Source organism: Muntiacus reevesi, chromosome 1 (genome assembly GCF_963930625.1).
Source record: "Muntiacus reevesi chromosome 1, mMunRee1.1, whole genome shotgun sequence".
Lineage (NCBI taxonomy): Eukaryota > Metazoa > Chordata > Mammalia > Artiodactyla > Cervidae > Muntiacus > Muntiacus reevesi.
The window spans coordinates 96,286,064-96,302,960 of record NC_089249.1 but is presented as its reverse complement, the minus strand read 5'-3'; the positions used below and the strand labels follow the sequence as shown (position 1 = coordinate 96,302,960).

The 16,897-nt window shown below is 41.6% G+C and overlaps 1 protein-coding gene across 1 annotated transcript; it reads left to right on the top strand.

Annotated features, from left to right (window-relative positions):
- The first annotated feature begins 10,721 nt into the window (after positions 1–10,721).
- Positions 10,722–16,267, top strand: TMEM167B (transmembrane protein 167B). The gene is made up of 3 exons (XM_065907575.1): positions 10,722–10,852; positions 12,803–12,934; positions 13,805–16,267. The coding sequence occupies exons 1-3, from the start codon at positions 10,843–10,845 to the stop codon at positions 13,885–13,887; spliced, it is 225 nt and encodes a 74-aa protein (XP_065763647.1). The 5' UTR covers positions 10,722–10,842; the 3' UTR covers positions 13,888–16,267.
- The last annotated feature ends 630 nt before the right edge of the window (positions 16,268–16,897 follow it).

The window sequence follows — 16,897 nt, the reverse complement described above, 5'->3', positions numbered from 1 at the left end:
CTTTATTTTACCTTTATGTTATAGTGAGGACATTACATTTTGTAGTTTTGTAGTTATGTGGGTAGTTAGGTTAGTTATCACTGTGAAACAAATTATCCCCAAACTTGGTTTGAAACAGTGAACATTTATCACACAGTTTCTGTGGGTCAGAAATCTGAGTGCAATTCAGATGGGTGCCTGTGGCTCAAGGTCCTTATGTGCCAGTCAAGGTGTTGGTTGGGCCTCAGTCTGATCTGAAGTATTGATAGGGAAGGATCCACTTCCAAAATCACTCACATTGTTGTCAGCAGGATTCAGTTACTTCAATTTGTCAGAGTAAGGGCCTCAGTTCCTCACTAGGTATCACCAGAGCCCTCCCTCCATTCCTTGCCACGTCAACTTCCCAGGGAAGCTGACAACATGGCAGCTGGCTTCTCTTAGAGCAGGTGAGGGAGAGAATCAGGAAGAACAGCCAAGATCACAGTTTTTTGGTAACCTAACCTAACCTTGGAAATGACATTCCATCTCTTCTCTGCTATTCACTAGAAGTTGATAAGTGCAGCCCACACTCAAGAAGAAGGGATTACACAAGGATGTGACTAGCAGGAGGCAAACGTCTGAGAGGCTGCCCACTGCAGTAGGTTATATTAATTGTGAATTTCATTTCAGAATAATAAAGGAGACATTCTATTTTTTGTTTAAGGAGGACTGTTGAGTCTGAAAGGGTTGAGAACTGCTATGTTAGGTATTGATGAAACACTGGCCTTGTCCAGGGAATCATGTATAAAATATCCACAGTGTTCATTATCAGGGGAATGGATAGGTAAAATGTGCTGGATGTGCACCAAGGCATGCTATGCAACAATCAGAAGCAATAGATGAGCAACATAGACAGAGCTTAGAAATATAGTGCTAAATTCAAAAAGTAAGAAATACAATAAGAATATAACAAAAGACTAAAGACACACATACATACACAAAATACATATTTTTTACAGGACCATATGAAAAAAGTACAGACATCAAATACATTAGAAAGGTTGTGTTAGGGGAAGCACACTGACTGAAACCACCCACCCTGGCCAGGCACCCTAATAACCATTTGCATGATTTGTCTTACCACAGGCGGTCCTGCTAAGGAACACAGAACTAATAAGCCACCACCAATAGGAAGAGTTCGGGAAAGGTCAAAAGGAGACACCACGTGTCCAACCACTTCCCAGAATCCTTCCCACTGGCATCCATCTTGGCTGAGCAATGCGTGTGCCACCAGGAAGGACTCTGAGTCAGAGTCAGAATGATTGGCTAAAGACAACCCGGAAACTAATCCCATCAACATAAAACCCGAGACTGTGAGTCTCAGGCAGAGCAGTTCTCCTGGGTTCCCTTACCTACTGCTCTCTGCCTGGGCGCCCTTTCCCAATAAAATCTCTTGCTTTGTCAGCACATGTGTCTCCTCGGACAATTCATTTCCAAGTGTTAGACAAGAGCCCAGTTTCAGGCCCTGGAAGGGGTCCTCCTTCCTGCAACAGTTGCAGGGGAGGAGAAACGAGAATAAGGATAAAGAGAATACATAAGACACATGACAAGTGAGGGACTTTTGGGCAGAGTCAATTACAATACTATGTCATCAACAGTGCAGTGTGAATAAGTCAGCATTCTGAGTCTGAGATCCAAAATGTACAGGGGAAAAAATTCAGTGTTGTGAATAGAGCAGGAATAAAGCCCAGACTTCCACATGACCCTGCAATCCCACTCCTGGGCATACATCTGGAGAAAAATATGATCCAAAAGGATACATTCAGCCCAGTGTTCATAGAAGCACTGCTTACAATAGCCAAGGCACGGAAGCAATCTAAATGTCCATGGACACAGAAATGGATAAAGATGTGGAACATATACACAACAGAATATTACTCAGCCATTAATAAGAATGAAATAATGCCATTTGTGGCAACATGGATGAACCTAGTGTGTTATACTGAGTGAAATAAGTAAGACGGAGGAGAAATTTCCTTTGACATGATGTCCTTTTCTTTATATGGGACTAGAATGCAGAAGTAGGAAGTCAAGAAACACCTGAGTAACAGGCAAATTTGGCCTTGGAGTACGGAATGAAGCAGGGCAAAGGCTAACAGAGTTTTGCCAAGAGAACACACTGGCCAGAGCAAACACCCTCTTCCAGCAACACAAGAGAAGACTCTGCACATGGATATCACCAGATGGTCAACACCGAAATCAGATTGATTATATTCTTTGCAGCCAATGATGGAGAAGCTCTATATAGTCAGCAAAAACAAGACCAGGAGCTGACTGTGGCTCAGATGATGAACTCCTTATTGCTAAATTCAGACTTCAATTGACGAAAATAGGGAAAACCACTAGACCATTCAGGTATGACCTAAATCAAATCCCTTATGACTATACTGTGGAAGTGAGAAATAGATTTAAGGGACTAGATATGATAGACAGGGTGCCTGATGAACTATGGACGGAGGTTCATGACATTGTACAGGAGACAGGGATCGAGACCATCCGCATGGAAAAGAAATGCAAAAAGGCAAAATGGTTGTCTGAGGAGGCCTTACAAATAGCTGTGAAAAGAAGAGAAGTGAAAAGCAAAGGAGAAAAGGAAAGATAAACCCATTTGAATGCAGAGTTTCAAAGAATAGCAAGGAGAGATAAGAAAGCATTCCTCAGCGATCAATGCAAAGAAATAGAGGAAAACAATAGAATGGGAAAGATGAGAGATCTCTTCAAGAAAATTAGAGATATCAAGGGAACATTTCATGCAAAGATGGGCACAATAAAGGACAGAAATGGGATAGACCTAACAGAAGCAGAAGATATTAAGAAGAGGTGGCAAGAATACACAGAAGAACTATGCAAAAAAGATCTTCATGACCCAGATAATCACGATGGTGTGATCACTCACCTAGAGCCAGACATCCTGGAATGTGAAGTCAAGTGGGCCTTAGAAAGCATCAGTACAAACAAAGCTAGTGGATGTGATGAAATTCCAGTTGAGCTATTTCAAATCCTGAAAGATGATGTTGTGCAAGTGTTGCACTCAATATGCCAGCAAATCTGGAAAACTCAGCAGTGGCCACAGGACTGGAAAAGGTCAGTTTTCATTCCAATCCCAAAGAAAGGCAATCCCAAAGAATGCTCAAACTACCCCACAATGGCACTCCTCTCACACACTAGTAAAGTAATGCTCAAAATTCTCCAAGCCAGGCTTCAGCAATACGTAAACTGGGAACTTCCATATGTTCAAGCTGGTTTTAGAAAAGGCAGAGGAACCAGCGATCAAATTGCCAACATCTGCTGGATCATTGAAAAAGCAGGAGAGTTCTAGAAAAACATCTATCTCTGCTTTATTGACTACACCAAAGCCTTTGACTGTGTGGATCATAATAAACTGTGGATAATTCTGAAAGAGATGGAAATACCAGACTACCTGACCTGCCTCTTGAGAAACCTGTATGTAGGTCAGGAAGCAACAGTTAGAACTGGACATGGAACAACAGACTGGTTCCAAATAGGAAAAGGAGTACGTCAGGCTGTATATTGTCACCCTGCTTATTTAACTTATATGCAGAGTACATCATGAGAAACGCTGGGCTGGAAGAAGCACAAGCTGGAATCAAGATTGCCGGGAGAAATATCAATAACCTCAGATATGCAGATGACACCACCCTTATGGAAGAAAGTGAAGAGGAACTAAAAAGCCTCTGATGAAAGTGAAAGAGGAGAGTGAAAATGTTGGCTTAAAGCTTAACATTCAGAAAACTAAGATCATGGCAACTGGTCCCATCACTTCATGGAAAATAGAGGGGGAGACAGTGGAAGCAGACTTTATTTTTTTGGGCTCCAAAATCACTGCAGATGGTGACTGCAGCCATGAAATTAAAAAATGCTTACTCCTTGGAAGGAAAGTTATGACCAACCTAGGTAGCATATTAAAAATCAGAGACATTACTTTGCCAACAAAGGTCCGTCTGGTCAAGGCTATGGTTTTTTCAGTGGTCATGTATGGATGTGAGAGTTGGACTGTGAGGAAAGCTGAGCACTGAAAAATTGATGCTTTTGAACTGTGGTGTCTCTTGATAGTCCCTTGGACTGCAAGGAGATCCAGCCAGTCCATCCTAAAGGGGAACAGTCCTGGGTGTTCATTGGAAGGACTGATGCTGAAGCTGAAACTCCAATACTTTGGCCACCTTATGCGAAGAGTTGACTCATTGGAAAAGACCCTGATGCTGGGAGGGATTGGGGGCAGGAGGAGAAGGGGACAGCAGAGGATGAGATGGTTGGATGGCATCACCGACTCAATGGACATGGATTTGAGTAAGCTCCAGGAGTTGGTGATGGACAGGGAGGCCTGGTGTGCTGTGATTCATGGGGTTGCAAAGAGTCAGACACGATTGAGCGACTTAGCTGACTGAATGACTGACTGATTAGTGGAATCTAAAAAGAAATGATACAAATGAACTTACAAAACAGAAAGAGACTCACAGACTTAGAAAAAGAATTTATGGTTGCTGGGGAGAAGGGATAGGAGAAGGCAATGGCACCCCACTCCTGTACTCCTGCCTGGAAAAATCCCATGGATGGAGGAGCCGGGTAGGCTGCAGTCCATGGGGTCGCTAAGAGTTGGACACGACTGAGTGACTTCACTTTTCACTTTCATGAATTGGAGAAGGAAATGGCAATCCACTCCAGTGTTCTTGCCTGGAGGATCCCAGGGATGGTGGAACCTGGTGGGCTGCCGTCTATGGGGTTGCACAGAGTTGGACACGACTGAAGTGACTTAGCAGCAGCAGCAGCAGCAGGAGGAAAGGGATACTTAGGGACTCTGGGAGGGTCACATACACTCTGCTATATTTAAAATGGATAACCAACAAGGACCTACTGTACAGCACGTGGAATTCCGTTCACTGTTATATGCAAGCCTGGAGGTGAGGGTATTTGAAGGAGAAAGGATACATGTATATGTATGGCTGAGTCCCTTTCATTGTTCACCTGAAACTACCACAACAGTGTTACTCGGCTATACCCCAATACACAATAAAAAGTTTAAAGTGTGAGAAACAAGAACAAAGCCCAGAGACTGAAAATGTGGGGTGTAGTTCTACACGATGTTTCAGGTGGGTTGCCAGAGTCAAGTTTGTTGGGTGGTGATGCAGAAAATGAGGCTGGAAGGAAACTGCAGTTTGAGTTTGTAAGTGGCCTTGAATGTTCTCTTCAGAGACTGAACTTCATTCAGAGTGCAGAGTTCCTGAGAGACTGTTAAGCAGAAGAGTCACATGACCCATCTTTAAAAAAGAGATCATGTTAGCAGGGAGACCATCTAGGATGACAGCTACAGAATCTGAATTAAGATGGAGGAATTGTAGGAATAGAATTCACAGGACTTTGCACCTGAATCAATCTGAGAGCTAGGGAGAGAGAGGTTTATATCCAAATGGAACACTATTAATATGAATTGGAATGTAAAATGGAAAAGCAACTGGGGAGGGAAGGAAATGAGTTCATTCTGAACTTTAAGAGTCCAGAGTTGTCCTGTAGGCAAATGGAAGTGCAGGTCTGGAAGTCCACAGAGAAATGAGGACTAGGAAAATGGCATGGGGGACATCAACACAGCAGTGATGTGTTAGACACTGCACAGAAAAAAAAGTGAGAGGAGGGAGGCATTGGGTAGGTCCTCAGAAACAGACTTCAAGAGACAAAGAGAAGAGAAATGGTCTACAAGGCAACAAAAGATAAAAGAAGAAAAATGAAGATGAAGAATATGCAGCTGACCTTTGAACAACATAGGTTTGAACTGTGTGGGTCTGCTTATTTGTGGATTTTTCTCAATAAATACCTGCTGCAATAAGTTATTTTTCAGCATTACCTTCACGAACTCTACAATCCAGTTCCACAAGGCCACTGTCAGTTATTCACACAACAAATATTTACCAAGTGATGAACAGCACTTTAATGGGCCTGTGGCAAAAACGATAATATAAATACCATGAACCTTACAGTGTAAGAGGGAGACATGAACGAAATAGGTACTGTGTACTTTAGAAGCTTATGCTGGGGAAAATGGACCCAAGAAGGTCAGCAAAGCCTCCCTTGTGCAAATGTTTGAGCTGAGACCTGAGAGATGTTTGGAGTTAGGCAGTGAAAGAGGAAGGGAAAAGGGTGCTGTGCCCCAAACTTGGCCCATCTTCAAAGCTCTGCTTACACTACTTTCCCACTAGGCTACCCTTCTTTTCTATTGAAATGCTACATGCCTTTCAAGCCCAGCTAACTGGGCTAACTGTCTGTTCCTCCCTCAAGCCTTTCGAGCTCTCCAGCTGAAAGCACTTCCTCTCTTACACTAAGCACTTTTCATTTTTCTTCAACACTTCTTTCTACTGTATTTTCTGATTACTTATACACACAGCTTGTCTCATACACTAAATCTTAAAACTTATTAAGAACAGAGTCTGTTTCTTATTCACCTTTGAGCTCTCAAAGGCTCACACATTCCTTAGACTTAGAAGTTCCAGAATAAATATTTGAAGCATAAATTAATGCCTGTTTGACACCCCTTTTCAAATTTGTTGTGATTCAAATGAAGCTATTGTTACAAGCTGTGCCTTTGGGACTGGACTTACTCTTTGGTTAAACCAGAATGCCACAGTCACGGTCCCCATGACTGATGAGTGTTCGCCACAGGCGCTGCAACAGTCTTAACAAACGGGCCCCTGTTCTTGACTGACAGGTCTTTGGCAACAACTGCCTGTCCTCCAGTGCAGGCTGAAATGAACTGACGAAGGACTGTCTGAATTGAGTCCCCAGGCAGTGGGGCTGTATTTATTCCTGGCATTTGGGCTGCAAGAGCCAGTGACCTAGACTTCAGCGTGAGACTTTGGGGCTTTTCAGGACAACAGAAACGCTAATGCTTGGAACCTGATCGATAAAGATCAGTATCAGTGGACAGCATCCTAATGTGAGGCAGTGTGATAACAAGGGGAAGGGAACTTTGAAGTCAGACAGACTAGTTCCGTGACCTCACTCATGTGCCTTTTTTGAGCCTCAGATTTCTCACTGAATAACTATTCTGCAAACCAGTTGTGAAGATCAGAGACAATGTCTTTTCACATACAATGTCTGTACTCAACTTAAATGTGTTTATTCATCTATCTTCCTCAATATATTTTGTTTCCTGAGGGCGGGGACTCATTTTTTTTTGCCTCTATTCTTGCAAAATTTAGCAAAGTGGCCAACGCAGTGTAGACAATCATATTTATTTTTTAAACCAAAGAACAACAGTAATAGCTAACACTTATGGAGAACATATTTCATGCCTCGTATTGTTGTAAACAGTAGTTTGTTTAATCCTTCAATAACCCTAGAAAGGAGCAATCATTATAACCCAATTTTACAGAGAGAAAGCAGAATATAATTTTAAAAACTATGAAATTCTTGGTATAACTAATTTTGAAATAAAAATCTGGTGAGGCTCATTTTATTCAATAAAAAAGGTAGAACACTTTTTTGAATATGGGAAAGAAAAAATATGGTGGAGGAAGAAGGAAGAAAGGAAATAAATGTAAGAGTGGGAAGAAAGGGTAGGAAAGAAAAACAGAGACATGTGGGAAAAAAAGAAACAGTAAGATGCTGTGGAATATCACTGTCCTTTGAAATAATAAATAAACAACTAATTATCCTTCCTAGTTCTTCAATTATGATTTCTTTATCCTAAAACTTTGTTCGTAAACTCTGAGAGTGACTGGGAAAAAAAAGACTTATCTTTCAGAGTTGGAGTGGTGTTCCATCTAGTGAAAAATGAAATGAAGTTACCTCCAAAAGAGTAGATATCATGAGCAAAAATATGACAGCAAAGAGCATATCTGAAGAACACAGAAAAAGTCTTCTCACAGCTGAAGCTTGAAGTACACATACAGGAAGGCCTTGAATAGCAGAGTAAGGAGTTAGATACACATTCAGGAGGCAGAGGCTGGTGTTCAAGGAAACCACAGTCATGGTTTGAAGCAAAATTTTCTAGTTCTGAGTTCAGAAAACCAGAATTACTGCTCAAATCTGATACTGAGCAGTCCTTACCCTAAGCCTTAGATTACCTCTAAAATAGGGGTGATAACACAGTTGTGAGGACTAAATATTATGACAATGTGTGTTTGCTTCCAAAAGGTCAAAAATGTTATGCAAATGTAAGTTTTCACTGTTATGAGGGTTTAATTGATGCTTAAAGACTGAAATGATAACATCCACTATAGTGATGGATGTAGAAGTGAAAAGTGGGCAGTCGGAATAACATCTTGTGAAAAAAACAAGAGTTAACTGATTAAAAGATAATTTACAAATTCTAAAGTCAGTGTTTGGGGGAAAGGAATATTAATTATAGAAACAGGATAGCCAGAAGGGGGCAAGTTTGACTTTCAATATTTCAGATGTCAGAAGAAAATCTGCTAGAAATGTATGACCGGAACTTGAATAGGACATCAACTTAAGACCTCTATACAGGGCAATGCAGTGGTTTAGGAATCCACAGTTCCATTGCAGAGAGCCCAGTTGTGCCAAGTGACCAAAAAAAAAAAAAAAAAAGAAACATAAAACAAAACGCTACATAGAGGTGACAGTTGAAGCCATGGGACAGAATAGGCCACCAAGAATTAATAGTGAGAAAAACAGGGTGTGGGTATCTTAAGAACATCTATATTTACTTGGAAAAAAGAATCTAGGTAAAGAGAACAACGAAGTGCAGGTTAAGGAGAATAGCACAATTCCATTGTATGTAACAAAGGAGAATTTTTCAAGATGAAAATGAACTACATGGTTCAATCTAAGTTGGTGGACATGAATTTGTTGAGAATATAGAATAGTTTGGGGTTTTTATCCAGCTCTGGTGTAGGGAACTAAGAGTTCATGGCCAGTGATGATAGTGCTGACACTGTTTTAGATAACTTGATGAAAAGCTCAAAAGCCAAGACAATTAGGGACTTTTCGGTTTTGTTTTGCTTTGAGTAGTCCTTGGCAGTTCTTTGGGGCAGGGGGATTTGTCTGTGTGTATGGGCACAAAATCATTTGCTTTGTCTTATTTTGTTCTGTATGTCTTCTTCGTTTTTTGTTCCTTTCTTTCTGCATTTAAACACATTTTCACAAGGAGTCTGTCCCGCATCAGGCCTTTTTTTTTTTTTTTTTTTTCATCAGGCCTTTTTTGACTTGCCCCTCTACTCCAGCTCCTAGGAGGCTTTGGTAGCTTTTCTTCGCCGTAACCAAGCAGGTCGCAGCCAGCAGATGGCAAGAGGGGCAGAGGGTCCCTTTAGGACTTTGACAACCGCGGACTAGCTGTAACCTTACAATTTCAACCTCGAATGACTCAGTCGCACTTTCGCCCTGACTCTAATAAAGCAGATCGAGTTGTGTGGACTTAAGGATTTCAATGTACAAAACGGGATCTGTAGCTTTGTCTCCTCCGTTCTGCGCCACCGTTAAACGGAAGGTATTTTTCGTTAAGTTGTGAAAGTGTGAGAAAGGCTGCCCCAATATCGCCGTTTCCTGGCTAAAGTGTCCAAGGTGACCCCACTTTATCTAAATACAGGAGATAACCGAGACCATCCTGATAGTTTAAAGAAAAATTCATACAAACCGGCAATTACCAAAACGTTTCCCGACAACGTGGAGCTTTAGCACATGACATACGCAACTTATTTTTGTTATAAAGTTTCTAATTGCAAAACAGAAAAAGAGACACAGAAGTACAGAACAGATTTTTGAACTCTGTGGGAGAAGGTGAGGGTGGGATGTTTCGAAAGAACAGCATGTATATTATCTGTGGTGAAACAGACCACCAGCCCAGGTGGGATGCATGAGTCAAGTGCTCGGGCCTGGTGGGCTGGGAAGACCCAGAGGAATCAGGTGGAGAGGGAGGTGGGAGGGGGGATCTGGATGGGGAATACGTGTAACTCTATGGCTGATTCATGTCAGTGTATGACAAAACCCACTGAAAAATAAAAAAAAAATTAAAAAAAAAAAGTTCCTAATTTCGTTTGAAAGTTCAGATGCAGCCTGATTATCCAGATTTCCATACGGAGTAAGAACGATCCGCGCAGCAAGCGCAGTCCCAGAGGCTGCAGGCGTCGCCTCAAGACCCTAGTTGTCTGCGTTCTCTTATGTGGAAGCTTGAGAGACTTCTCCATTGCAGGTGGGCGGCTGCACACACAACCAGAGCAGCTGCCACAGAGCAAAACAAAGTGCAAAACTGCAAGGCTTTACCTTTTCCGGCTCAGACGGTAAAGCGTCTGCCTACAATGCAGGAGACCCGGGTTCGATCCCCTGCAGAGGAGGGTCCAGGAGGATCAGGAGGATCGCCTGGAAAAGGAAATGGCAACCCACTCCAGTACTCTCGCCTGGAAAATCCCACGGACGGAGGAGTCTGGTAGGCTACAGTCCATAGGGTTGCAAAGAGTCGGACAAGACTGAGCGACTTCACTTTCTTTCACTTTACCTTTTTAAACACAACGATGGGACCAGGTCAGATTAGTCCCAGCACTAAATCTGCAGGGGCAACCAGAAATTATTGGTTACCATGGCCACGAAGGACGCCTTCTGGACAGCTTTCTTCTCACGCACATCCTTTCTTGCGAGCTCCACCCACGCAGGTTCCCCGAGCTCGGCAATCTCCTAGCCATGCCTGATTGTGTTTGGCGCTCGCCTCCCTTCCCTTGCGCCTGCGTACTACGGCTCCTGCACGTCGCCGCGGCCCGGATCGGGAAGTGTCAAGTGGGAGCTGAGTTCCCCGGGTCTTCGCCGCTACCGCCACTGACTCCCCTCCCCCAGACTTCCTATCCAGGAACGGGCCCAGTCGCCATGACGAACGGTGAGAACCAATGCCCAGAGCAAAGGATGGGAGTCCAGTACACTAGGGAAAACGTAGCGGGCGGAGCCGGGATTGACGTGGCCGTTCTCCCCGCCCCCTCCCATCGGAGTCCTTCCTTTGGCCTCTCGGTGTCCCTAACCCCTGTTTTCTGTATTACTCCGCGGGTTCCTCCGTCGCGTGCCCATCTAGAACCCCCAATGCCTCCTGTGCCCACACCCCGAGTCCTTGGTCCCTACCCTGTGTTTTCCCTTCTCTCTTCTAAAAGTTCGTTTTGGCCCTTCCAAGCCATTCGCGAGGCCAGTCCTGGTTGGGCCATTGCTGTAGCACCAGGGAAATGAGAGAATCCCCGTCACAGCCCTCTGTTTTCTCATACTTTCGGAGGGTAGGCGCCTTGGGAGGACCAAGAAATCATAGAGGGTTTTTAAGGCCCACAGTTTTGGGGGGTGAACGTGAATCCTAGAAAAAAAAATTCTTATTTTGTTAAAATGCTAGAAAGCTTTCTTTTATTTGATTCTAAAGTCTTGCCTGGGCGATCCCATCTGGAGACCGTAGCGAAAGTTGCAAGGGTTGGATACTGCCTCTTCTAAAGTTGTTGTGGCAGTTGCCACCCTGTTTATCTGACCTAATTTTGCAGGCCTCTTCGAACACGATTATATAGACACGATATAGACACGATTTCCACATTCCAGCGAAGGACAGGAAACGAGGCCTTTGTGGTCTTTAGAGTCCATCTTACTGGAAAAAAGATGGCAAGGCCTCTTAGACTGTATGATTAGAGGGGCATAGGAGAGTATTTCTCAAAAAGTACCTTTTCCATAAACCTGATGCTGAAGATTCAAATTTCACCTCGTGACTTTTGGCTTTGCAAAAACTTACAAGAAGAGAAGCTTAGCAGGTAAAGGTATTGTTCATCCTAAAAATTTGGTATATGTATTAATTTACTGGACTGTTGCTGTGTGACATCTAGCTGCGAGATAGTTTTACTGGAGGGAGAGAGGGAGATAGAGTGGTCCAGAACTGGGAGATGCTGGTTGTGTCAAATATTCTTTTGAAGCTTTCTGGGCAGTCAGAGGTCTAAGGTTACTAGGCACAGTACAGGAAGGGTCATCACCTAGAGGAAGAAGTCATCTGAACTGAGAAATAAGGAAGCAATTGAACGCATAGTAATTAATGAATAAATTTTAGTCACCCTTCCCCCTTTTGTGGTCTGATTTTTTTTTTCCACTTAGATGATTCATTGTGCTTACCAGACATAGCTCAGTTTATATATGTAAGAACTAGAACTATGTGTTCAAAGCTTTTTTCTCACAATTGTTCCACCACGATGAAGCCTCAGATTTTTTTTTTTTTTTTTTTTGGCTTGTTTGTTTTCAAGAATTTGTTACTCTGGCCGAAATTTGGTTTGTAAGTAGAGTATGATGCATGAAGTGTAAGATAAAACACAGGAAAATTGTAGTCATATGATTTCTAACTCTTGCAGTTTCCATTAAGCTTTTGCCTTATCATATTCTTTACCAACAGATGAATCTCTGAAAGACTTGGCTAAATATCTAGCTCTTCCTTTATCACATGAGTGATTTATAGTAAGAGCACATTTCAATCTCTCAGCTCAGGCACCAAGGATTCTTACTTATACTTCTCTCAACATGTTGCCCACACTGGCCATCCCTGGCAGGCTGATTCCACATTAACTGGCACACTCTTCTCAGAACTTGCAGTTCTTGAAAGGAGAGGGAAGAGGGCAGCGAGATCTTTGTAAGGGGCATGTCTCCATGATTTGAGGGGACAATAAGCTAACCTTGTTAGTCCCAGGACCTTGCCTCCCTCTTGTCAGAGCTGGCACTGCGGCTGAGGTCACCACCTTGGTGTCCCATCACATTGTGTTCTCCGGTGACGTGACTTGTCCCAACCTGGAGTAGCAGCCAAGGCTTTCTTCTCTTTCTGTAACAGTGTACTCCTTGGATGGGATTCTGGTGTTTGGTTTGCTGTTTGTTTGCACCTGTGCCTACTTCAAGAAAGTACCTCGTCTCAAAACCTGGCTGCTCTCAGAAAAGAAGGGAGTTTGGGGTGTGTTTTACAAAGGTAAGATCATATCGGTTCAGCGAGAGGAGGTTGCCATCTCTGGACAGTGAGGTGCTGCAAAGTGAGGGTGGGACAGGCTGGGATTGTATTTGGTTCAACTTTTACATAATTGTTTTAGCTACAAAGTAATTTTAATATTCTCCGTGGCATAAAAGTGTATAATTTAAACAATTTTAGAGCGGACTGGAATTGTTGGGAGTAATATTTTCCCAGTGAAAAGTTTTTGTTTTTTTTTTCCGAATTTCTGGAAGAATATATTGGAGATTTTTTAAGTATTGATTTTATTAACTCAGATGCTTTTTTACTTTTTATTTTGGGCACCTTCATCTGGAATCTTATTTACCTAAATCTTTTTTCAAAATAGGGCAAAATTTAAACTAATGGTATATTCATGTAAAACCTAGGGCTTAAGGGTAGTACTTATTTTTTTTTTTAATATTTTTATTTACTTATTAATTTGCTGAGTCAAGTCCTGGTTGTGTCATGAGAGCTGCAGCACATAGACTCTGCAGTTTTATGACTTTGCTGCATCGAGTTTCATTTGTGTCATGAGAGCTGCAGCACAGACTCTCCAGCTGTGTCTCAGCAGTTTTGGTGCATGGGTTTCATTGCCCCACAGCATGTGGGATTTTAATTCCTCCACCAGGGATTGAACTGGAGTCCCCTGCATTGCAAGGCAGATTCTTAACCACTGGACCACCAGGGAAGTCCTGAGTAGTATTTAAATACATTCCTGGATGGGTTGATTCTTGAGACCCTTAACAGGTTTCTTCATCTGTGACTAAAGGTTTCAAACTATCACTTTGAAAGTGAGGACTTAAATGAAGGGCAAAGTGTGATTCCTTTTCTCTTCTTCTTATTTCCTGCTAGCTGCTGTAATTGGAACCAGGCTGCATGCCGCTGTGGCAATCGCCTGTGTTGTGATGGCCTTCTACGTTCTGTTTATAAAATGAATTCTGATGCGTCTGTTTCATCAACCGCCAGCCAAGGGGACAAAGGTGAAGAGCCTGTCGGGAGCCTGGGCCCAGCATAGGAAAGCGCAGCTAAAACCATCAAAGTCCCCGGGGTGACACCACAGCATCTGCCCCACCTTCCGTGGGGAAAGCTCCTCATGATCACAAACATTATTTATGCTTCAGGGGACTACAGAAAGCAAACTGCCTTTGACCTGCGTGTAAATTAGTCCTCAGCAGAGAGCATATAATGTCCAGATAAATTACTCTCCTCGGTGATACAATTCCATACCTCCTGCTTAAAAACTGTTACCTATTTTCTTCTTCAGCCCCTCATCAGGATCTTTTTAAACTGAGGCTCATTAGGGGAGGGTGTAGGCTGTGTTCAAACTTCTTGGAAAGACAGAGAATTTTTAAGACTTGACTTTTATTTTGACTGTTTTATTTGGATGTAATAAATTGCAGGAGGGCTGGGAGGGTGGGGTTGGGAGGTTGAGTGGGAAATAGGAGTTAAACAATGCCAAGAAATTTTTTGGCTTTGGAAATTTATCTTTCACATACCCACCTGGGAACATAGGAGAGAGGCATGATCCTCACTGCAAAAAGAATGGTGAAAATAGCTGTGCTGTGTGCTGGTAGCTCAAGAGTTTTGCCAAAAGAATCTGGGCCTACATAAGATTTCGAAATTATCTGTCTATGGTGAGACCTGAAAGGAGTAATTTAGACAAGAAACAATGTTCCATTAACCAATATTCCCAAAAGGAAACCTCACCCCTTCAAATGGTATATGGAAACTGTTGCTATTTTCCTAAAACTTAAAAAAATTTTTCTAAATGACTGAGTGCTAAATACTGTTACTCAGTTTTAAATGCCACCACTAGGGGAAAGAGAAGCTATTGAAGAAATAATTATTTAATATATTTGCAGTTGGGGTAGAAGAAATAAATACATCTAGTATATTAATTCATATACTAGTAAAGTCATCTAGAATTTATTGTGATGTTAGTTGGAAGTTTTGTCATGTTACCCAAGATACAAACTTATTCTTTGTTTAAATCTGGGTTATTATGGCAATTTTCAGTCAATTACTTGTGTTTTTTGGTTCATTTTAAATTTTGTTCATGTTGCAGTACACTTTAGCTGTCTCTTGGAAGATCTAAGAACATGAGAAATTTTAATGAGAAATTGATGGCACTCATATGCCTGTTTGTACAGTGCATACAATCCATGAATAAAATGAGAGTGTCTTCTAAAGTAAAGGAAAACCCAGGTTTCCAATTAAGATTGATGGATGTGCTTTTCCATGGAGCATGGGAACTCCTGAGCAAATAATTTTAGATGACTCTTACATTTGAAGGGAAGACTTCTCCATTCCCTCCTTCTTATATCTACAAAAGGATTGACTGTTGCATTTATGAAGCCTAGAATTTCTCTTTTAAAAAAATTGGTCTAAAGTTAAATTGAAGTAAAACGACTGTGGACAAGTTGGCTGTGGTTGATCCCTTTGTGGCAGTAAAACGTCTTTTGTCTTATTCCAAAAGAACAAAAGCTGCTATGAAGTTTAGATTCTGAAACACTCAGTTTAGTGGTTTGAGGGTTCCTAGAAGTATGGAAAGTCATCAAGTAAACACTACATGTCTAATCATCTCAGTGTTGTGGCTGTTATCTCCAGGAATTGGTCTACAGGGTAAATTTCAATGATTCCTATATTTTCATTGTCATTTCTAAGGCTTTTTCACACAAGAGAAAGGAAAGCTAGTGGAACAGAAAGAAGAGTTACACCTTGTGGGTGTCAATTTGGGACCTGCTGGCCAATAGGAATGTCACTCCCTGGAAATACAGGTTCAGCATGTTTTGCACTTGTTATTTTGTAGCTTTAATGACTTTTGTTTCCTAATAGGGCTAATATTTCTAAGCTTGATGCTTAGAACTTCTTCATATTTTAAACTAGTTCCATTTTACAGTTCAAATCAATTTTTACAGCCTCCTGGGTGGGTCATCTTGACCTGAACTCTTGAATTGTTATATTTTGAGATGTTTTCATACCAGAATATACCAAAAAGTGCACAGAGTGAAGGTAATTTACAGCAAGAAAAACACAGAGCTTGTTTCATTTCTTTATATAAGCAGATAAGCAGAAACTTGTTTTATTCATTACTTTGATGTGTCATAAATTTTTGGCTGAAAATTGTAGGAAGTTGTTCCTCTAAGAGAGTCTTTTAAGGGTGGAAGAATGGGGATAGCAGTATTGTCTCAGATTCAAACTGGCATCACTATAAATGTATGCCAGGGTGGAATGAAGTCAGCTTTTTATAGTTGAAATAAAATTTTTTATTCATCATTGTCTGCACAATCCTTGAAAATAAAATTTCTTTCCCTACCGTTTTTGTCCATTTTTGTCAAAGCATACTGAATTGTTGAACTTTGTTTAATACTCTCCTGGGTTCTGCCCACAGTATACCTTGTTAGTTTGCATTAGTGAATACTATCAGTCCTGTTAACCCCTTGTGATGGTCATTGAATGTATGATGTATGTATGATATAGTTCAGAATCAATGAAGGTATAGCTTTCTCCTTTGAGACTGTGTGTGTGTGTACGTGCGTATATATTTATATGTGTTTATATATATGTGTGTGCGTATATAAATACACACACAGATGTGTGTATATTTGCTCAGTCATGTCCAGCTTTGTGACTCCATGGACTGTAGCCCACCAGGCTCCTCTGTCCGTGGAATTTTCCAGCTAAGAATACTGGAACAGGTTGCCATTTCCTTCTCCAGGGAATCTTTCCATCCAGTGATTGAACTTGAGTCTCTTGCTTTGGATTGGCAGGCAGATTCTTTACCACTGCACCACCTGAGAAGCCTATAAATATACATACATACATACATATATATATACACACACACACACTATATATTTGTCTATACCAGCTATATACTACATATATATATATATATATATATATATAAAGTATTAATACACTTTGAGGTGTATTAAGTAATGT